This window comes from Netta rufina, assembly GCF_964035555.1.
Source record: "Netta rufina genome assembly, chromosome: 7".
Lineage (NCBI taxonomy): Eukaryota > Metazoa > Chordata > Aves > Anseriformes > Anatidae > Netta > Netta rufina.
In genome coordinates this window covers 29,238,741-29,253,113 of record NC_140130.1, presented here as the reverse complement: position 1 = coordinate 29,253,113, position 14,373 = coordinate 29,238,741, and the positions used below count along the sequence as shown (strand labels likewise).

At 40.0% G+C, this 14,373-nt stretch overlaps 1 protein-coding gene across 18 annotated transcripts in view; it reads left to right on the top strand.

The window, feature by feature from the left end:
- Positions 1 to 14,373, top strand: part of ABLIM1 (actin binding LIM protein 1) — a 185,138-nt gene that overhangs the window by 102,174 nt on the left and 68,591 nt on the right. For all 18 annotated transcript variants that reach the window (XM_084290325.1, XM_084290330.1, XM_084290329.1 and 15 more), the window contains 2 exons: positions 11,225 to 11,351; positions 12,520 to 12,613. In XM_084290325.1, the coding sequence (XP_084146451.1) occupies positions 11,225 to 11,351; positions 12,520 to 12,613 (221 nt within the window). The remainder of the gene's footprint in view (positions 1 to 11,224; positions 11,352 to 12,519; positions 12,614 to 14,373) is intronic.

Sequence of the window (14,373 nt, the reverse complement as noted above, 5' to 3'; positions counted from 1 at the left end):
TTATAGCTTTTTTCTTAAAGAACATATCAGTGACTCCTTTTTTATTCCTTTTTTTTTTTTTTTTTCTAAGACAGTCTTTTTAAGTATACAGATGTTTTAATTCATAATTTAGTCATCTGTGTTCGTTAGACACTGGTGGATGAACAGAGTTCATTAGCTTTGGGATTTTCCTTGAAGTCAGCAGGAAATTTAAGGCCAAATACCTGTATGTAGCCTTGCAGACAAATGAAATGGTTGGTGGTCTTTTTTTCTTCTGGCTTTATTTCATGTGACAGCATGACAAATGAGACATGCTCTATAAAGCAAAGTGACGAGGATCTGTGCAGAGCAACACAGGTGCAGGGGGCAAGAGCCTGGTATTTAAAAATCAAATCTGAGAGCAGAGATGATGCTGAACTGGGTTGTGAAAGACTAGAAGTGTAATGTTGATGGCTTGGATGGTTCATGGTCTTCAAGCTTCTGCCAAAGTCATAAAGTTATTTTGTTTGGGTCTTAGTAACGGCATAATGTAAGTAGTGTATCTGGTCAATTAGTATTTGTGTTTTAAACAGTGTCCAAGCTGTTACACAGCATCATGATTGCCTGGTTTGTACTGTCTTAAGCTCTTCCTATTTTCCTTTCTATTCTAGCTACATGCTTACACACCTGTGTTTGTTATGGTTCATGTAGTTCAACATGTAGAGAAGCAGTTGTACAGGCATCTGTTATCTGTAATTACAGAGGAGGCTACAGCTTGTCCGTTGTCTGTTTGGTGGTGATGGGTGCTCTGCTTCCTCTTCTTCTCCCTCCACCTCCCCCTTACAATATAGATGTTAATTAACAGAATGAATCTCTGGTCCATATATGACAGCCTCAAGTCAGACTCCCTCAGCATTTTGGATCACATATTCAATGGACTGTTTTGAAGACCACCTTTAAAATTCTGCAAAATGTATGTTTTTCTAATTTCATGCTGTAATTTAGAGCAAAAAAGGAGCCAAAGCCAAATTCAAACTTTATGTACATAATTTATTGTTACTTATTTATGCAGAGGCAAGTAGATTCGAGAAATTACCAGGCGTACCCTCTTTAATGCTTCTCCATTGGGCATTTAATCACTGAATTCTCACTAGGGCAGCTGGTGAATGAATTGATGTGGGTGTTTCCGAATACAAATTCGGAGTTTATTTAGACCTTGATTTTTATTTTTAAATTTCTAGAAAGTAGTTAAAAGAATACCTGAGAGCAGAGCAGCCACAGAGACATCCCCATGCTAGGGGCAGGCAGGGGAGGTGGTGCCAGCAGTCTGCCTTGGCACAGCTTGAACCAGCAGTCTGCTTCCATGCTCATCTCTGAAATTAAGAGGAGGCTACGTGGCTTTGAGCACAGTTTAAGAGATTGCCCTTTTCCTTGGACAGAGATTTTCCCCTTAGGCATTATACTTCAGAATTTCCATGATAAAGCACATCACTAATAAGAATATTACATTACTTCCTCTCCCTTTCTGTGTTGGCTCCTTGTCTGGTTACTGGTAAGGAAGTTTTAGTTATTGCTGATTATCTTTTTGCTGAAAGGCTGGAACATTTTAGTGATGTATATTAACTGATTAAGAAATTGCATTTCAAATGAGAAGTAGGCTCCCTAGATGGGTATGACAAAACCTCCTTATCCACAAAAGACTGAAGCAGTACCATCACTGAGCAAGAGCTTTCATTGGGAAAAATGCATCATCTTTCAAAATGATGGAGTCCCATAGTTTACTTTTCTTCAGTGTAATAGATAACTTGTGTCCAATACATGCTGAGATATGCAGTGATACTGTTTGGAAAGCAGCACAAAGAAGATACCTTGACACTCCTTTCTTTGGAGCGGTCTCTGTTGTGAGCTAAGAGCATTGAAGTACAGAGCCAGTGTTGGACCAGAGTTTCCAAAATGGCCAGTCATACAGTGCATGAATAAGCTTCGGTGCAGCTGTTCCCTGGCCAGCCAGCTTCCACGTGGAGCTTTCACAATGCTGTTTTGTATGTTTGTCCTTGCCCACTTTGCACATTTTGTTCTGGTTCAAAGGATGACCCAGGATTCTCTGGGACAAATGCTTTCATGCCTATCTGTACGGAGCCCAACAGAGCCACATCCTGGCTCACAACTGGGGCTCTTTGCTCCATTGTGATATAAATAATAAGCTTACTGCTTAATGAACTTGTGGGAGAAAGATATCTTTGTTAATGATTCAATAGCCTTATCTCTTCAAATAAGATACAGTAAAGCTCCCAGTACATATCTGAAACTTCCAGCAGGGCTTGTGGCAAAGCTGAAGTAGGGCAGAGCTGGGATGCTTGATCTGTTGAAGAAAAAGGTGATCAGGAATAAATGGGAATCATCTTTTGTCTCACTGCCTAAAAAAGTGTGAGGAAAGAGCTTGTTTTAAAAACAAAAGCATCAGAAATATGCCTGAGCAAATTTATAGGCATCACAAACTTCTCTGTTAGAAGTTAGCTGCATAAATAAAATAGATGTTTGTTTGTTTGTTTGTTTTAATCATAGTTGTTGTGAAAGGCCTGCACCTAGCCTTTGTAACTGTTTATCCACATTTGACTGATTTTTCATTATTTTGTTCTTTAGTCTTCTTTCCCAAGCAGTCACAATACTCCTGCAAGTCTGCAGGGAGGACACAAAATCTGAAGGGGAAGACTTGGCTGGCTATTTGGAAGCAAGCTATCTGCAATGATTTTGGGCTTAAAAGGATATTAAGCAACATCCAGCGCATGATTTTTGAGCTCATTCTTAGGAAATATCTTACAATTCCACATTGTGTGTCAAAGCTGCATAATATATGGAGGAGTTGTCCAACTGCTTGGCACAGATGTAGATAGGCCTTAGTGGAGGATGCCGAGCCCAATTTTGTCTCAAGGGATGCACGCTCCCAGTACGCATACATGGCAGTCAGAGAGAGCACTGGGGAACAATTCGGTTCCCCAATGCAACTCAATAATTTCGGTTTTCAACATGCATTTTAAAACGGGTTTGTAAAAATCTTGTATATAGTTTTGATCCTTAAGGAACTGATATTTTGTGAGTATGCTGTAGCACACAGAATTCTCATTTCATAATTCCTGGCTTATCTGCTAAAGGTAGAGAAGCACTCACTTATCTCTGGGGCATTCAAGCCTGCGCACCTGCATACTGGAGATTGAGCTGAGGGTATTTGGGACTTGACAGAAGGGTCCATGTAGTCACGTAACTTTTGATTTATCATAGAATCAAAACACTACAGATATCATTGTGGATTGATTTCAAACACTGTGATTTAAATCACTGATTTTAATCATAGCTTAACTAAGAACCCAGGAAACCTTGATTAAAAGAATTGATTGGAACCTTGTTTTGCACTTATACTTTTAATTATTCTCCTAAAGAAGAGGGTAACTACTAAGCACTCTGTATGTGTACACATTTACTTAAACTAGTATAGTTCTGTATAAATTAGTCAAATTTTTTGACATCTGTATTTTTACATAATGACTATTTTTGCTCATGACTTACATCTAGATCCATTTGCATGGAAATAATTACAAGGCATAAAAATAGCATTGTGGATTATTTTTTTTCATTTCAGAAACTACCTGAAATCTGCTGGACACATGCAGAATGTTAATACATTAAAATGTATTTTAATTTTGTATCTCCTGATTTGTCAAAGGTAGCTTTATAAAGCTACTTACTTTGTATAACTATGTCTGTAAGGGTTTTAAAAGTGATGGACCTTATACCTGATTTTGTTTATAGATATGAAAAAGAGAGCAAGTGTCCTCTGTGTTTTCAAATCCTGTTTGGATTTTTTAACTTTAAATGTGTAAAAGTGATTTAAAGTGTACAATTTGGATTTTTAATAACATCCTTGATTTTTAAATATGAGTATTAAATTTCCCCTATCTTAATTTAAATTGGTTTTTAATAATCTTGCAGGGCTACTGGCTTTTTAATACATTGAGAATACTATGGGTCTAAACTATGCCCTATCCTGCCCTTTTTTGAAGACTAAAATAAGCAAATCAACATTCATGAAAGGGTAGAAAAAAGTGATGCAAACCTCAAGTACAATTCCTGTCTGCCAAAAGCCATTGGTTTATGGCAGAAGAATATTCAGTTCTTCCCTTGTTAAATCCTTTCAGTGACTGTGATGGCCAATTTCTGTGATTACTCCAAAAAGTTTTATTCTTTTGAGGAGTGTTTGCAATTTTTGAGACATTTCCATAATTTGAATTGTTTTCTTAGGTTAATTTTAGTTGTCACTTATGTTTTGTACCAGTGGTTAAATTGCATAAGAAACCTCCATTTGCTCATCTACTTCTTATTTTATGAGGGTTTGTATTTTCACTGCTGCTTTATAAATCAACTTTGCTCCTTCCCTGGAGGTGTATAAAGCATTGTTAGAAGCTAACTTTTTGGGTGATGAGAAACAGAACAGCAACTGCATTGAGAATATAGTGGTGGCAGGGCAGTAAGTTTCTGACTTAGCAATTCTCCATCAGAAAATGTTGGTTCACAAATGTAACCTTTTTTTATTTTTTCAGGAAGGTGTTTTCAGTCCATTTTGCCTATTTCCTTTGCATTCTTTGGTATTGTGTATAAATTGGGCAAGAACAATTGTGAATGGACCATTACGGATCTGCTACTATTTATGTATGTGTAACCCCATCTTAAATTTGGAAAAAAAATAAATCCATCTCCCAAGTCTTTACCAACACTAATCAAATATAATTCCAAAGAGAGTTCTGGGAGAAATGCAAGGAATTGCTCAGTAAATGGGTGTTGCATTGGGAGGCATCACTAGTTCGGAAAATACAACTATAGGAGGAAATCCCCAGACACGAGTATTTGGGAATTGCCATATTCAGAGAGGCTACCAGGTAATAGGTCAGGAATCAGAGGTCACTGACTGTTGTTATTTAGAGCTCAGTTTGCCATGGGTTACCAGGACATAAAAACCTTCCTAAAAGTTTCCATATTGGAGATAGTACAGTTTTAATTGTTTTCCAAGAGTAACAATGGAAAATTACCCAAAATAGTCTTCAAATGAAGAGACACATCATGTACTGTCCATGAGCTGGGCTTTAAGCACTGAAGCTTATTTGCAAACTGAGCAACTCCCTTGGCATACTGTGAGTTAGAGCTGTGAATTTAAATTCAGCTGTAATTATCCAAGTCCTGAATGTGTGGTAAAGGAAATAACGGGTTAGACTAGCTTCAGATAGCCACCGCTGATCTGTATCTGGCTGAGGTTTATCCTCAGAGTAGTTTTACAACTGGGACACTGGGGCTGCTAAGTGTAAAAAATTAAAAAAAAAAAAAAAATACTGTTACCTTTCTTTTACAGGACAATTACAAATTCCTCTCTAAGACAGGTGGAGGAAGAAAGAGACAGAGATGCTACAAGCTATTTCCATCACACTTTGGTTTTCTGTTCAGACATGTAGGAAAGATTGGGTTGAAAAGGTGGCTGATGTCATGGAGAAAGGCCAACTTGGTGGTATGTTGCTTGTAGAAACACTTTCCAGGAGTAAGGGGGTAAAGGCCAATTGGTTCGTCCTCTGTTGAGAAGGAGGTGTAGCAATATAAGGAAGGAAGCGAAATAGTTTCCTGTTCTTGCGTAGAAAACTAACACAAATACTCACATCAATAAAGAGGAGAAGAAGAAAAACTCTAATAATATAACAATGCCATATTAACAGACTAAAGTTAGGGACAAGCTTTCATCCTTTTGAATTACCTTAAATTACATCAAATGGTGAAAGTGTTGTTTCCAGTAATTATATATCAAGATAATCACACAGTGATCTTCATATAAGTGGATTTAGTTTATATTTCCATGTATATTAGTCAAGTTCTTAAACAGGCAAGTCAATGTTAGGCACTCATAGGTGGTTAACAGGGACTTGTGCTGCAAGCAAATAATGCCATTCTATGCCAGTGTGATTTCTTTCCATATTTAATCACCTAAAGCCTTTTATTTTCTTTAAATATTTATTTTGAAAATATCATTTTTTCCAACTTGCCATTTATGATAAATGGTCAAAGCTATGTTCCGCTTCCCATGGGAAATTTTGTTCCCTTCATTGTGTGAGCCCAGCCTCTCATTGTTAGGTTATTCAGGAGTACAAGGATGTTGGAATGAGTTTGTTTTGCCTTTAGCAAAAGGGCAATAACACATTTTGTCCATCTTTACATTGGCAAAGAGGAAGGGTCTGGCAACAGATTTCATTGCAAAATTGAGTAACATACATGGATCTCAATTCTGGAAAAATTTCCAGTATTGTATGGCCTTCTCTTGACTTCAGAACTCATTACTGCCATAACAATCAAATGATTGTGGCTTAAACTTTGAAAGCATTTAATATACTGTAAACAGACAAAGTGAGTTTGTATTTTTAGCTTTCACAGAAGTATCTTGATGAGCTAGAAAAGCCTGTGTGATATCATTGAAAGTTTTAATTTTAAACCAGGGCTTTAAAAAGCATTGCCTGATCTTTGTGGTTAAAGGGTAACTGAGAGAAACTTCTCTGGTCCCCTAACTCTGTGAGAAAGGATAACTTGCTCAATCTCCTGATTGCCACAGAAGAATTACTGGGATGCAAGTGTCTTTTTTCAAGATGGCTAAGAATTATTTACAGTTAGAGATTTCTTTACTTCGACTCCAGTGATAATATTTGCCTCTTTTTACTTTTTTTTTTTTTTTTTCACTTCCAAGCCACTGTCCATTGTAGCTTGCTCCCTTTGTCCAGTTGTGTCTGACAGTGTATTTCTGTGCATGTTGAATGAAAGTTTGTTTTCAAACAAATGTCTTTACATAGAGATAAATAGATACTAGATTCCCTGTTTTACCTGTTGCAGGTTTGAATGCTGCTAGTACTGTCTCCATACAACTGATGTATTGTACTTTATAGGAACCGTAACAGAGTCTCACTCCTGTGATTTGTAGATGTTCAGCAGCTTCAGGCTTTATCTAGACACGTGCTACCAATGGCTATCAGGATTGATGAGAACTTTTTGGTGGCTTAATTATGCATCTTTAAGCCAGGATACTGTTAGCTCTGTTCAGCCCCCTGCACAGAACAAAGTTGGCCTGCTCACATCAACTCATCCTGCACATGATTTTGCACAAAGATGTTCATTAGGACAAAAGCAGGTAGAGACGACTTTCCTCTGATATGTTCTATGCAGCAAGTGGAGAATGTGAGAGAAAGGTACAATTGCCAGTCAATTTTCAAAGCAATACAAATGGGAGTGGGCAAGGCCCTAGGCAGTGTTGTTAGGGTTAATGCATCTGTGTCAGCTCCGAGCCCCCTGCTTGTGCAGGGATCCAGCAGGGGGGAGCTCCCTGCTATTGGCTGAGAGCAGGGGAGGGAGGCAAAGGAAGAAAATCCACCGCTTAATTTAGGCAGTGACGAATGGGTTGCTGTGCAGGATTTTTCACTCCTGGATGGCTGGGGTGATGCAGATGCTAAAAAGGGAAATGTGTTTTCTCTTTGCATCTTCACGAGCAAGATGCCATGGAAGGCAGCGCACCCTGGCCTGCATCTTCTAATGAGGCAGCTTAAGGTGACTGGGGGGTGGAGGTCTTCATCATGCACAGTATTACAGTGTCATGCCACTTCCCATTGCCCTGTCCCCCCACTTTTCCATGCTTTTGGGCTGGCTGACTCAACGTTCAGCTACAGCCCTTTTGTCCTTCTTGTCATTTGCTTTTGTGTTCAGACACATCAAATATGACAGCCTTCTGAGTGATTTTTTTTCCAGAGCTGTAACTTAAATATGTTAGGATGTATCTTCAGATTGAGCAGGCCTAGTCAGGGAACAGGAAAACCACAACAGGTTATGTTAGCCATCTCTGGCAGAGAACCACGCAAGGAGCTTTTGCTTGGCTAAAAATGATGCTGTCAGCTACTGCTGAGAGAGGGGAAATTCACTTCTTCTGTACCACGTCTGAGCAGGTAGACGTCGCTGGTGGAGGCTACAAGGTGGGGAATTGCAGCTATTGGTGTCACAGGCAGCCACAATACACATCAGCATGTGTGTTACTTCACGTTTCTTAGGAGAATTAGTGCCATGGACTGTCTCACCTCAAGTCTTCCTTCAGCTCAAATGTAATTCCACATACTGATTTTGTGGTAGGCTTTTCTTTATGTTCTAAGTGTATGCAGGAGCTGTACTGCTCACTCGTGCATTCACACTGCACTTCTCTGCGTTATGCCGGCCCAGCTGTGAAATGGATGGGAGTGGGGAGGAATGTGGGTTATCTGACAAAAAGAGAGCACGATAGAGCTCAAGGTCAAAGGGACGCCATATGTTTGACCCAGGTGTGAAGCCAGAGGGAGAACTGCTGTGGGAACCATTACACAAAATTCTGGGAGAGAGTTTTCAGATTTTTGAGTACAAGTTTGGCCTGGCACGTGGTTGTGAACCACTAGTCTTATCTCACTGCCCTTTTCTTTGCAGCACGAGATGGTTATGGCTTACACTGATGCAGCCTGTGCTTAGTGTGATACTGAGATCCTGCCTGCATATGCTGTCTGTTGATGACATTCAGCCAAATGCTTTAATATGCTTCATACATGCCTGCGGTCATAAATGGCTTTTATTTGTAGAATGTGGATGAATAAATGATCTTTTCTTAGCCTAGCCCAGCCTTATTTACTCTCTATTTTAGGAAATAATGATAATTGCTAGCTTCTCATGCATATACCCAACTGTTTTGCTAGAATTAAAATCAGGTTTAGTTAAAAGCCATCTCAGCCTAGTAAGACACTACTTGGGCTATTAGCTTGCTTTGATATTAGATGTTTAGTATGCCTGTGACTGGAAATAATGATTGATATTCATTTACTCTTTAAGGAACACACAAAGAGTGAGTGAATGTCATAGTTGCTATAGAATAATAAATGCATGTCCAACACCGCCACCTTTGACTTACAGGAAGCAGGTACACAGGTGGGCATGCTTCATGGATCCCTATTTCCTCCACGTAACTGCTTTTTGCACCAGGAAAGACAAAGACTGTGGACTGGGTGGGCCCTTTTACATAAGGCAGTTCTTCTATTCTGACTTGGCTTCAGAAATTCAGCTGAAGTGCTACAAAGTGCTTTAAAAAATCTCTTTTCTTGGTTCCGTATCTGCAAAATTTCAGGTTCACAAAACTTGCCTGGATAAAGCTGCCAAAAGCATGGAAAATACAGCAGATTTTTGGAGGGATTATTGCAACAGGGAATGTGTCATGGTTTGGCAGGACCGCAGGTCAGGAATGTGGAAGCTGGCACAGCAGGGAGAAGCAGGAGTGCTAGGAAGCTGAGAAATGGGTGCTGATTAAAGCTGCAGCTCAGCACCCACTGAGGTGGGAGGAAAGATCTCATTTCTTGTTACAGTTGGTAGGTGTATTGCATGGCTTCAAGTTGGAAGGAACCTAATATAATGTAGTATCCTCTCCAAACCAAAGGGAAGATCCATGTACCAATGGCATCCTGACAGATGTTCATTTGTCTCCCCCTCAGTCCCATTTCGTAAACTCCAGTGCCTCTCTCAGTGACCTGTTCCAGCCCTTGCTGTCATTGTGGAGTGGCATGAAGCCTTGAAACGGCACAGAAGAGCAGAGGGATCCATTACGTGCTGTCAGTACTTGTCATTTCATAATTTCAATTTGTAACTTTTGTCCTTTAGAGCAAAGCCCTGGGATTAGGACATCTCAGGGTTGCTTTTCAAGTCCAAGCTGCATCATTGGTCTGTGACTTGCATTTTATTACAAGATAGCGTGGTGCTTGGGCCTGTTCTCTTGAGGGAGTTGAGAGCATGAAGAATGCTGATAGAGAGGCCTGCTGCAAATAGTGACCTGGCTGGCAGGAATGCACAGCGTCTATTTGGGGCTGTCCTCACCCATTATCCAACAAACAAAAGTCAGGCCCTTGGGTGTCAAAAGGAGACACTCCTTTTATTGTCAGTTGTGATAATAAATCTGGAGTCGCCCTTTTGCAGGGTGTGGTGTTACCTGGGCTGTAAAACTGTGAGGAGATGATGGTGTCAGGGCTGTACCTGTTCAGTCAGCTGGAACTGGTCTTGGTTTGAGGCTGTTTGTTGATGTTTCAGACACATGGAGAGGATGTTACATTCATGAAAAGAACACAAAAAGAGTGTTGGGATAATAAAATACAGAAAAACCTTTGTTCTGGGTTGTCACTGGCTTCCAGCATGTCCCAGTTGATGGGCATTCCCTTTCTGCCTCGCTGCTCTGCCAGGCTGTCCTTTCTCTCGATGCTCCAACACAGCACCGGTGGTTCCCTGCTGTGTCCCACATCAGTCTCGTCAAATCTCCCCATGCACTGAACTGCCCCATGCCAGGAAATCTCTTGAGTATCTTATATCTGAATGGAGAGGAATGGGAGCTCAGGGCTGAGCCCAAGATTTCTGATGTGACGTGAGACATTGTGGCATCTTCTGGGACAGAGGGCATTCGGTGGCTTCGGGCTTCAGGTTTGCTGTCTGCCATCAAATTGTCTTTCTGAATCACAGCAAAAATTGAGCGTGGGCTACTGGGTAGTACCAAAATCCCCAAGTGAGAGTGCTTGTGCCTATTAGAGCCCAGGAAAGCTGCTGTTTTCCACACCTGCAGGTGGAACACAATATGCCCCGTCATATAGCATTTAGTGCTGTCACACTGCTGTCACCCTCGCCTCAGGCCCTTGCTAAAAATGCTCTCTCCTCTCTTCCTGGGCTGGGATGTGCCACCGCCCGTGGCTGGGTGGACGTCCTGGGCTTTGCTGCCACCCAATGGGAGACTGCAGCATCCTGGTGGCACTCGCCCAGGCCTCCTTTCTTTGCTTCACTTTGGCACTCCAGATCTTGTAAAAAGCAAAATGAGAAAAATACTGATTCCTTTGGAAGGCTGGTACTTTTCTGGATGATGGTTCATAGCTGCTTCCCAACAAAATCTTAAGTTTGTACAAAGCTTACCTAGCAATCTTTGAATCACAAAGTGTGAAAAACAGGATAGAGATTTCTGTCCTCTGCTGAATATGTCTGTAGTAAAGAAGACTGTATCTTCATGGAGGATCTGTAAGTCTCTGAGGAAAGGAAGATGTGTCTCTGCATAGCTGTGTAATTTTCCTCTTTGATTACCAAGTCTAGCAATTGTTGGGTGGTTAATGAGCATCAATGAACCGGGTAACTGACAGCAATGCATTTGTTTGCTTATTTGCAGATTGTGCTGGCTGTGGAAGAGACATAAAGAATGGACAAGCATTGCTAGCTCTGGATAAGCAGTGGCACCTGGGATGCTTTAAGTGTAAGGCCTGTGGGAAGGTCCTAACTGGGGAATACATCAGCAAGTAAGTAGCCTCTGCAACTCTCCTGCACTCTTGGCATGAGTTCTTGTTGCCAGAAGGGAAGAGCTGGCAGCAAAGTTCACCTTTTGGTATCCAATTTCTATCACCTCTCAGCATATGCCAAAATTCTTTGCTGTCAATGAGAGCTGAGCTGGGGAAGGGAGGTAAACTGGACAGAGCAACTGCAATGTGATGTTTAATGATAGCAGTCCCTACTTAATACCAGTACAGAAGAGGGTGTATCTCAATGCTCCCACAAGGGTTTGAGTGAATTCCTATATGTTTTCTGTGTTAGATACAGCTTTGATATGGCTTTGTGCCATTTTGTTTTCCAACATTGATATTGAGGAAAAAAATAGGAACCTGTCCGTTATTTGCCTTTGCTACAGAATAGACTAAACATGATGTGATTGACCTGTCAGTGTTTCTCAATTCCAAATGAGAAACTAATGAAGAGAGTATTGAACATAAGGAGGGGCAGAGGAAGTGAAGGGGGAAAAGTGTTGTAATTATAAAACAGAGGGAATTAAGATACAGTCCTTGTTCTCCTCTTCAAGTATATAATGAGGAGAAAATGTAGGGAAATAAAGTATGTTTCACAAACCCATCAGTAAGTACAGTGGGATGTATAATATTATAAATCAATTAAATGAAATAAATTCTGTAATTTCTTAAAAGAAGGTCAATGCTAGCGCCTGAGAAATAATATTAAGTTCTGATTGGTGCTTCCATTTGTACGATGGATGTACATTGTTCATACCAAAAACATCCATGACCTTACACTTAAAAGCAACTGGTTACGCTCTTCACACACTACGGAAGATTTCTTTGTTGAATGATCTCCACTCATCACCATGGACAGAGTTCCAATAATTTCTCTAGAATTGTACCACCTGTAGTTCTAGAGTCTGTTTTTAAGAATGAGGTTTGCTTCAGTGTTTCAAGGTTGGGTACCTTTCCTTTATGGAAATTTAAAGGAATAATTATAGAATTATGAGAATATGATTTTTTATTTTTTTTTCTTCTACTGCAAAATACATCTCTTGGTTTCTCTCCCATTTGCTGATTGCTGTTCATTGGAGTTCCAGAGTGAAAACAAGGGAAGAATGTAAGTCATGCTGTAACCCATTTATTAAAAGGTGGTTTATATTTTGTGGATTTTCTTTTTCAGAGATGGTGCTCCTTATTGTGAAAAGGACTATCAGGTTCTTTTTGGAGTCAAGTGTGAAGCATGTCACCAGTTCATTACTGGGAAAGTCCTAGAGGTACGTGCTTTGTAAGATGGAGTTTAAGAATTGGGCCACATCCCATTATGTTCTCAAGGAGCTGCAAAAAAATAAAAAATTCTCATGGGAAAATTTTACTGCTGATTTTAGAGCAAAGGTGCTAATTTTCAGAAATATTTTCAAGTGTTTTACCTTTGGAGCAATCAGGGAAAGTATGTGATAGAGAATTAATTACACTAGTTTCTATGGATTTATGATTTCTATGTTTCTTTTTTAGTGGTGATGTGCAAAGTCTGTTACATTTCTTATTCTGTGTCAGATTTGATATATTTATAGAGGTAATTTGAGTACTGGAATCATTACCTTTGACAACTGTGAGTATTCTGAGATGTATAGTCATGAAGGGGGGTTGTGTACCTGAGATTTTTCTTCTCAAATAAGGCCAGATGATATGAATGATGCTGACAAGGTGAGGGAGAAATGTACTGGAAATAATATGTTAGAAACAAGAAGGCACAAACAGAAAATGTCTGAACAGTCTTTTGTTTACTTTTAGTTGGAATCCTCTGTGTTCTCTTTGCCTCTCTGGCCAAATCATTTTACACTTGCATATCTTTTGTTGTCAGTACTGTCTCCCATGGCTGTGACTAGTCCCCTGTGAGATGGGATCCTTGAATTATGCATGCATCCCTCTGTGTCATCACAGAAATGTTCAGTGGGTAAAAATGCAGAAGACCTTCCTTGTCCTGTTACCATTGAAATATGAGGAACAAACCTGTTGCCTCCCTTCCGTATAAGATTCTATGTTCAATGGAAATAACCTGACCTTTGAGCTTAGGCCTAGAACGGGCTGTGTGGCTTGGTCCAGATTTAGTTATGTTTAATACTCAACCTTCCTGGAGCAAAAAGGGGGGAACCAACACAAAATTCCCTTTAAATAATAAAGTGGAAGAAATGGGAAAGCCAGGAAGAATTTCAGTTACAGGCATATTTTTTGGAGAGGAAACCAGATGTATTATTTTAATGAGTCCAAGAAATAAACCTGAAAGTATTACCAAAATAAAAACGGATGGAATTTGCTAGTTAAATGTGTATTATAAGTTCTCTTCTTTGTGTTCCATCTACTGCTGGTATAGGACTGTGTCAGCCCTCATCTGATAAGTTTCATATTTGATGTAAAGTGGAAACGGCTCGATTTTCTAGCTCTGGAGGTCTCTGTAGTTCAATATTCGAATATTAGCCAGGACAGTAGCCACCAACTGAGACTCAGAAAGCATGTAGACAGCTGCTGTACCTGTCACTGCTTCTACTGAGAGGAAGTACACTTTTCCAGTTAGCTGTGATCTTAGTCTGCCTCCTTTGCAGTGTGTTTCTAATTCTTTTGGAGTGCCACAAAGATAATCAGTGAGAACAGTCTGACTTTTCCCTTGAGTTAGAAAGGCTGTGTCTCTGGCTTTTATCTAGAGGTCTACTACCATCTGCCTATCTGTTCACATCTACTGATGAGTTTTTCAGTTTAGTACTCTCTGTTGGAGAGTACTCAGCATAGTTGGAGAGAAGTAATTGGATTTGTGAGACTGGGAAGCATAAAATATTCTATAATGACTTTAGATGCTATTTCTGCTGTTACTCTATTACACAGCTCATGATAGGTGCTCAAACCTGTGCAATCTATTGCTGAAAGCAATGTGATCTATTCAGAGGCATGGAGATGAAAATAATAAAAGAGGAGGTTCTTTGAGTCTGCGGAGAGCTGGGAAGAAATGAGCTATTTCTGTTTGGAGCCTTCTGTGTAGTGG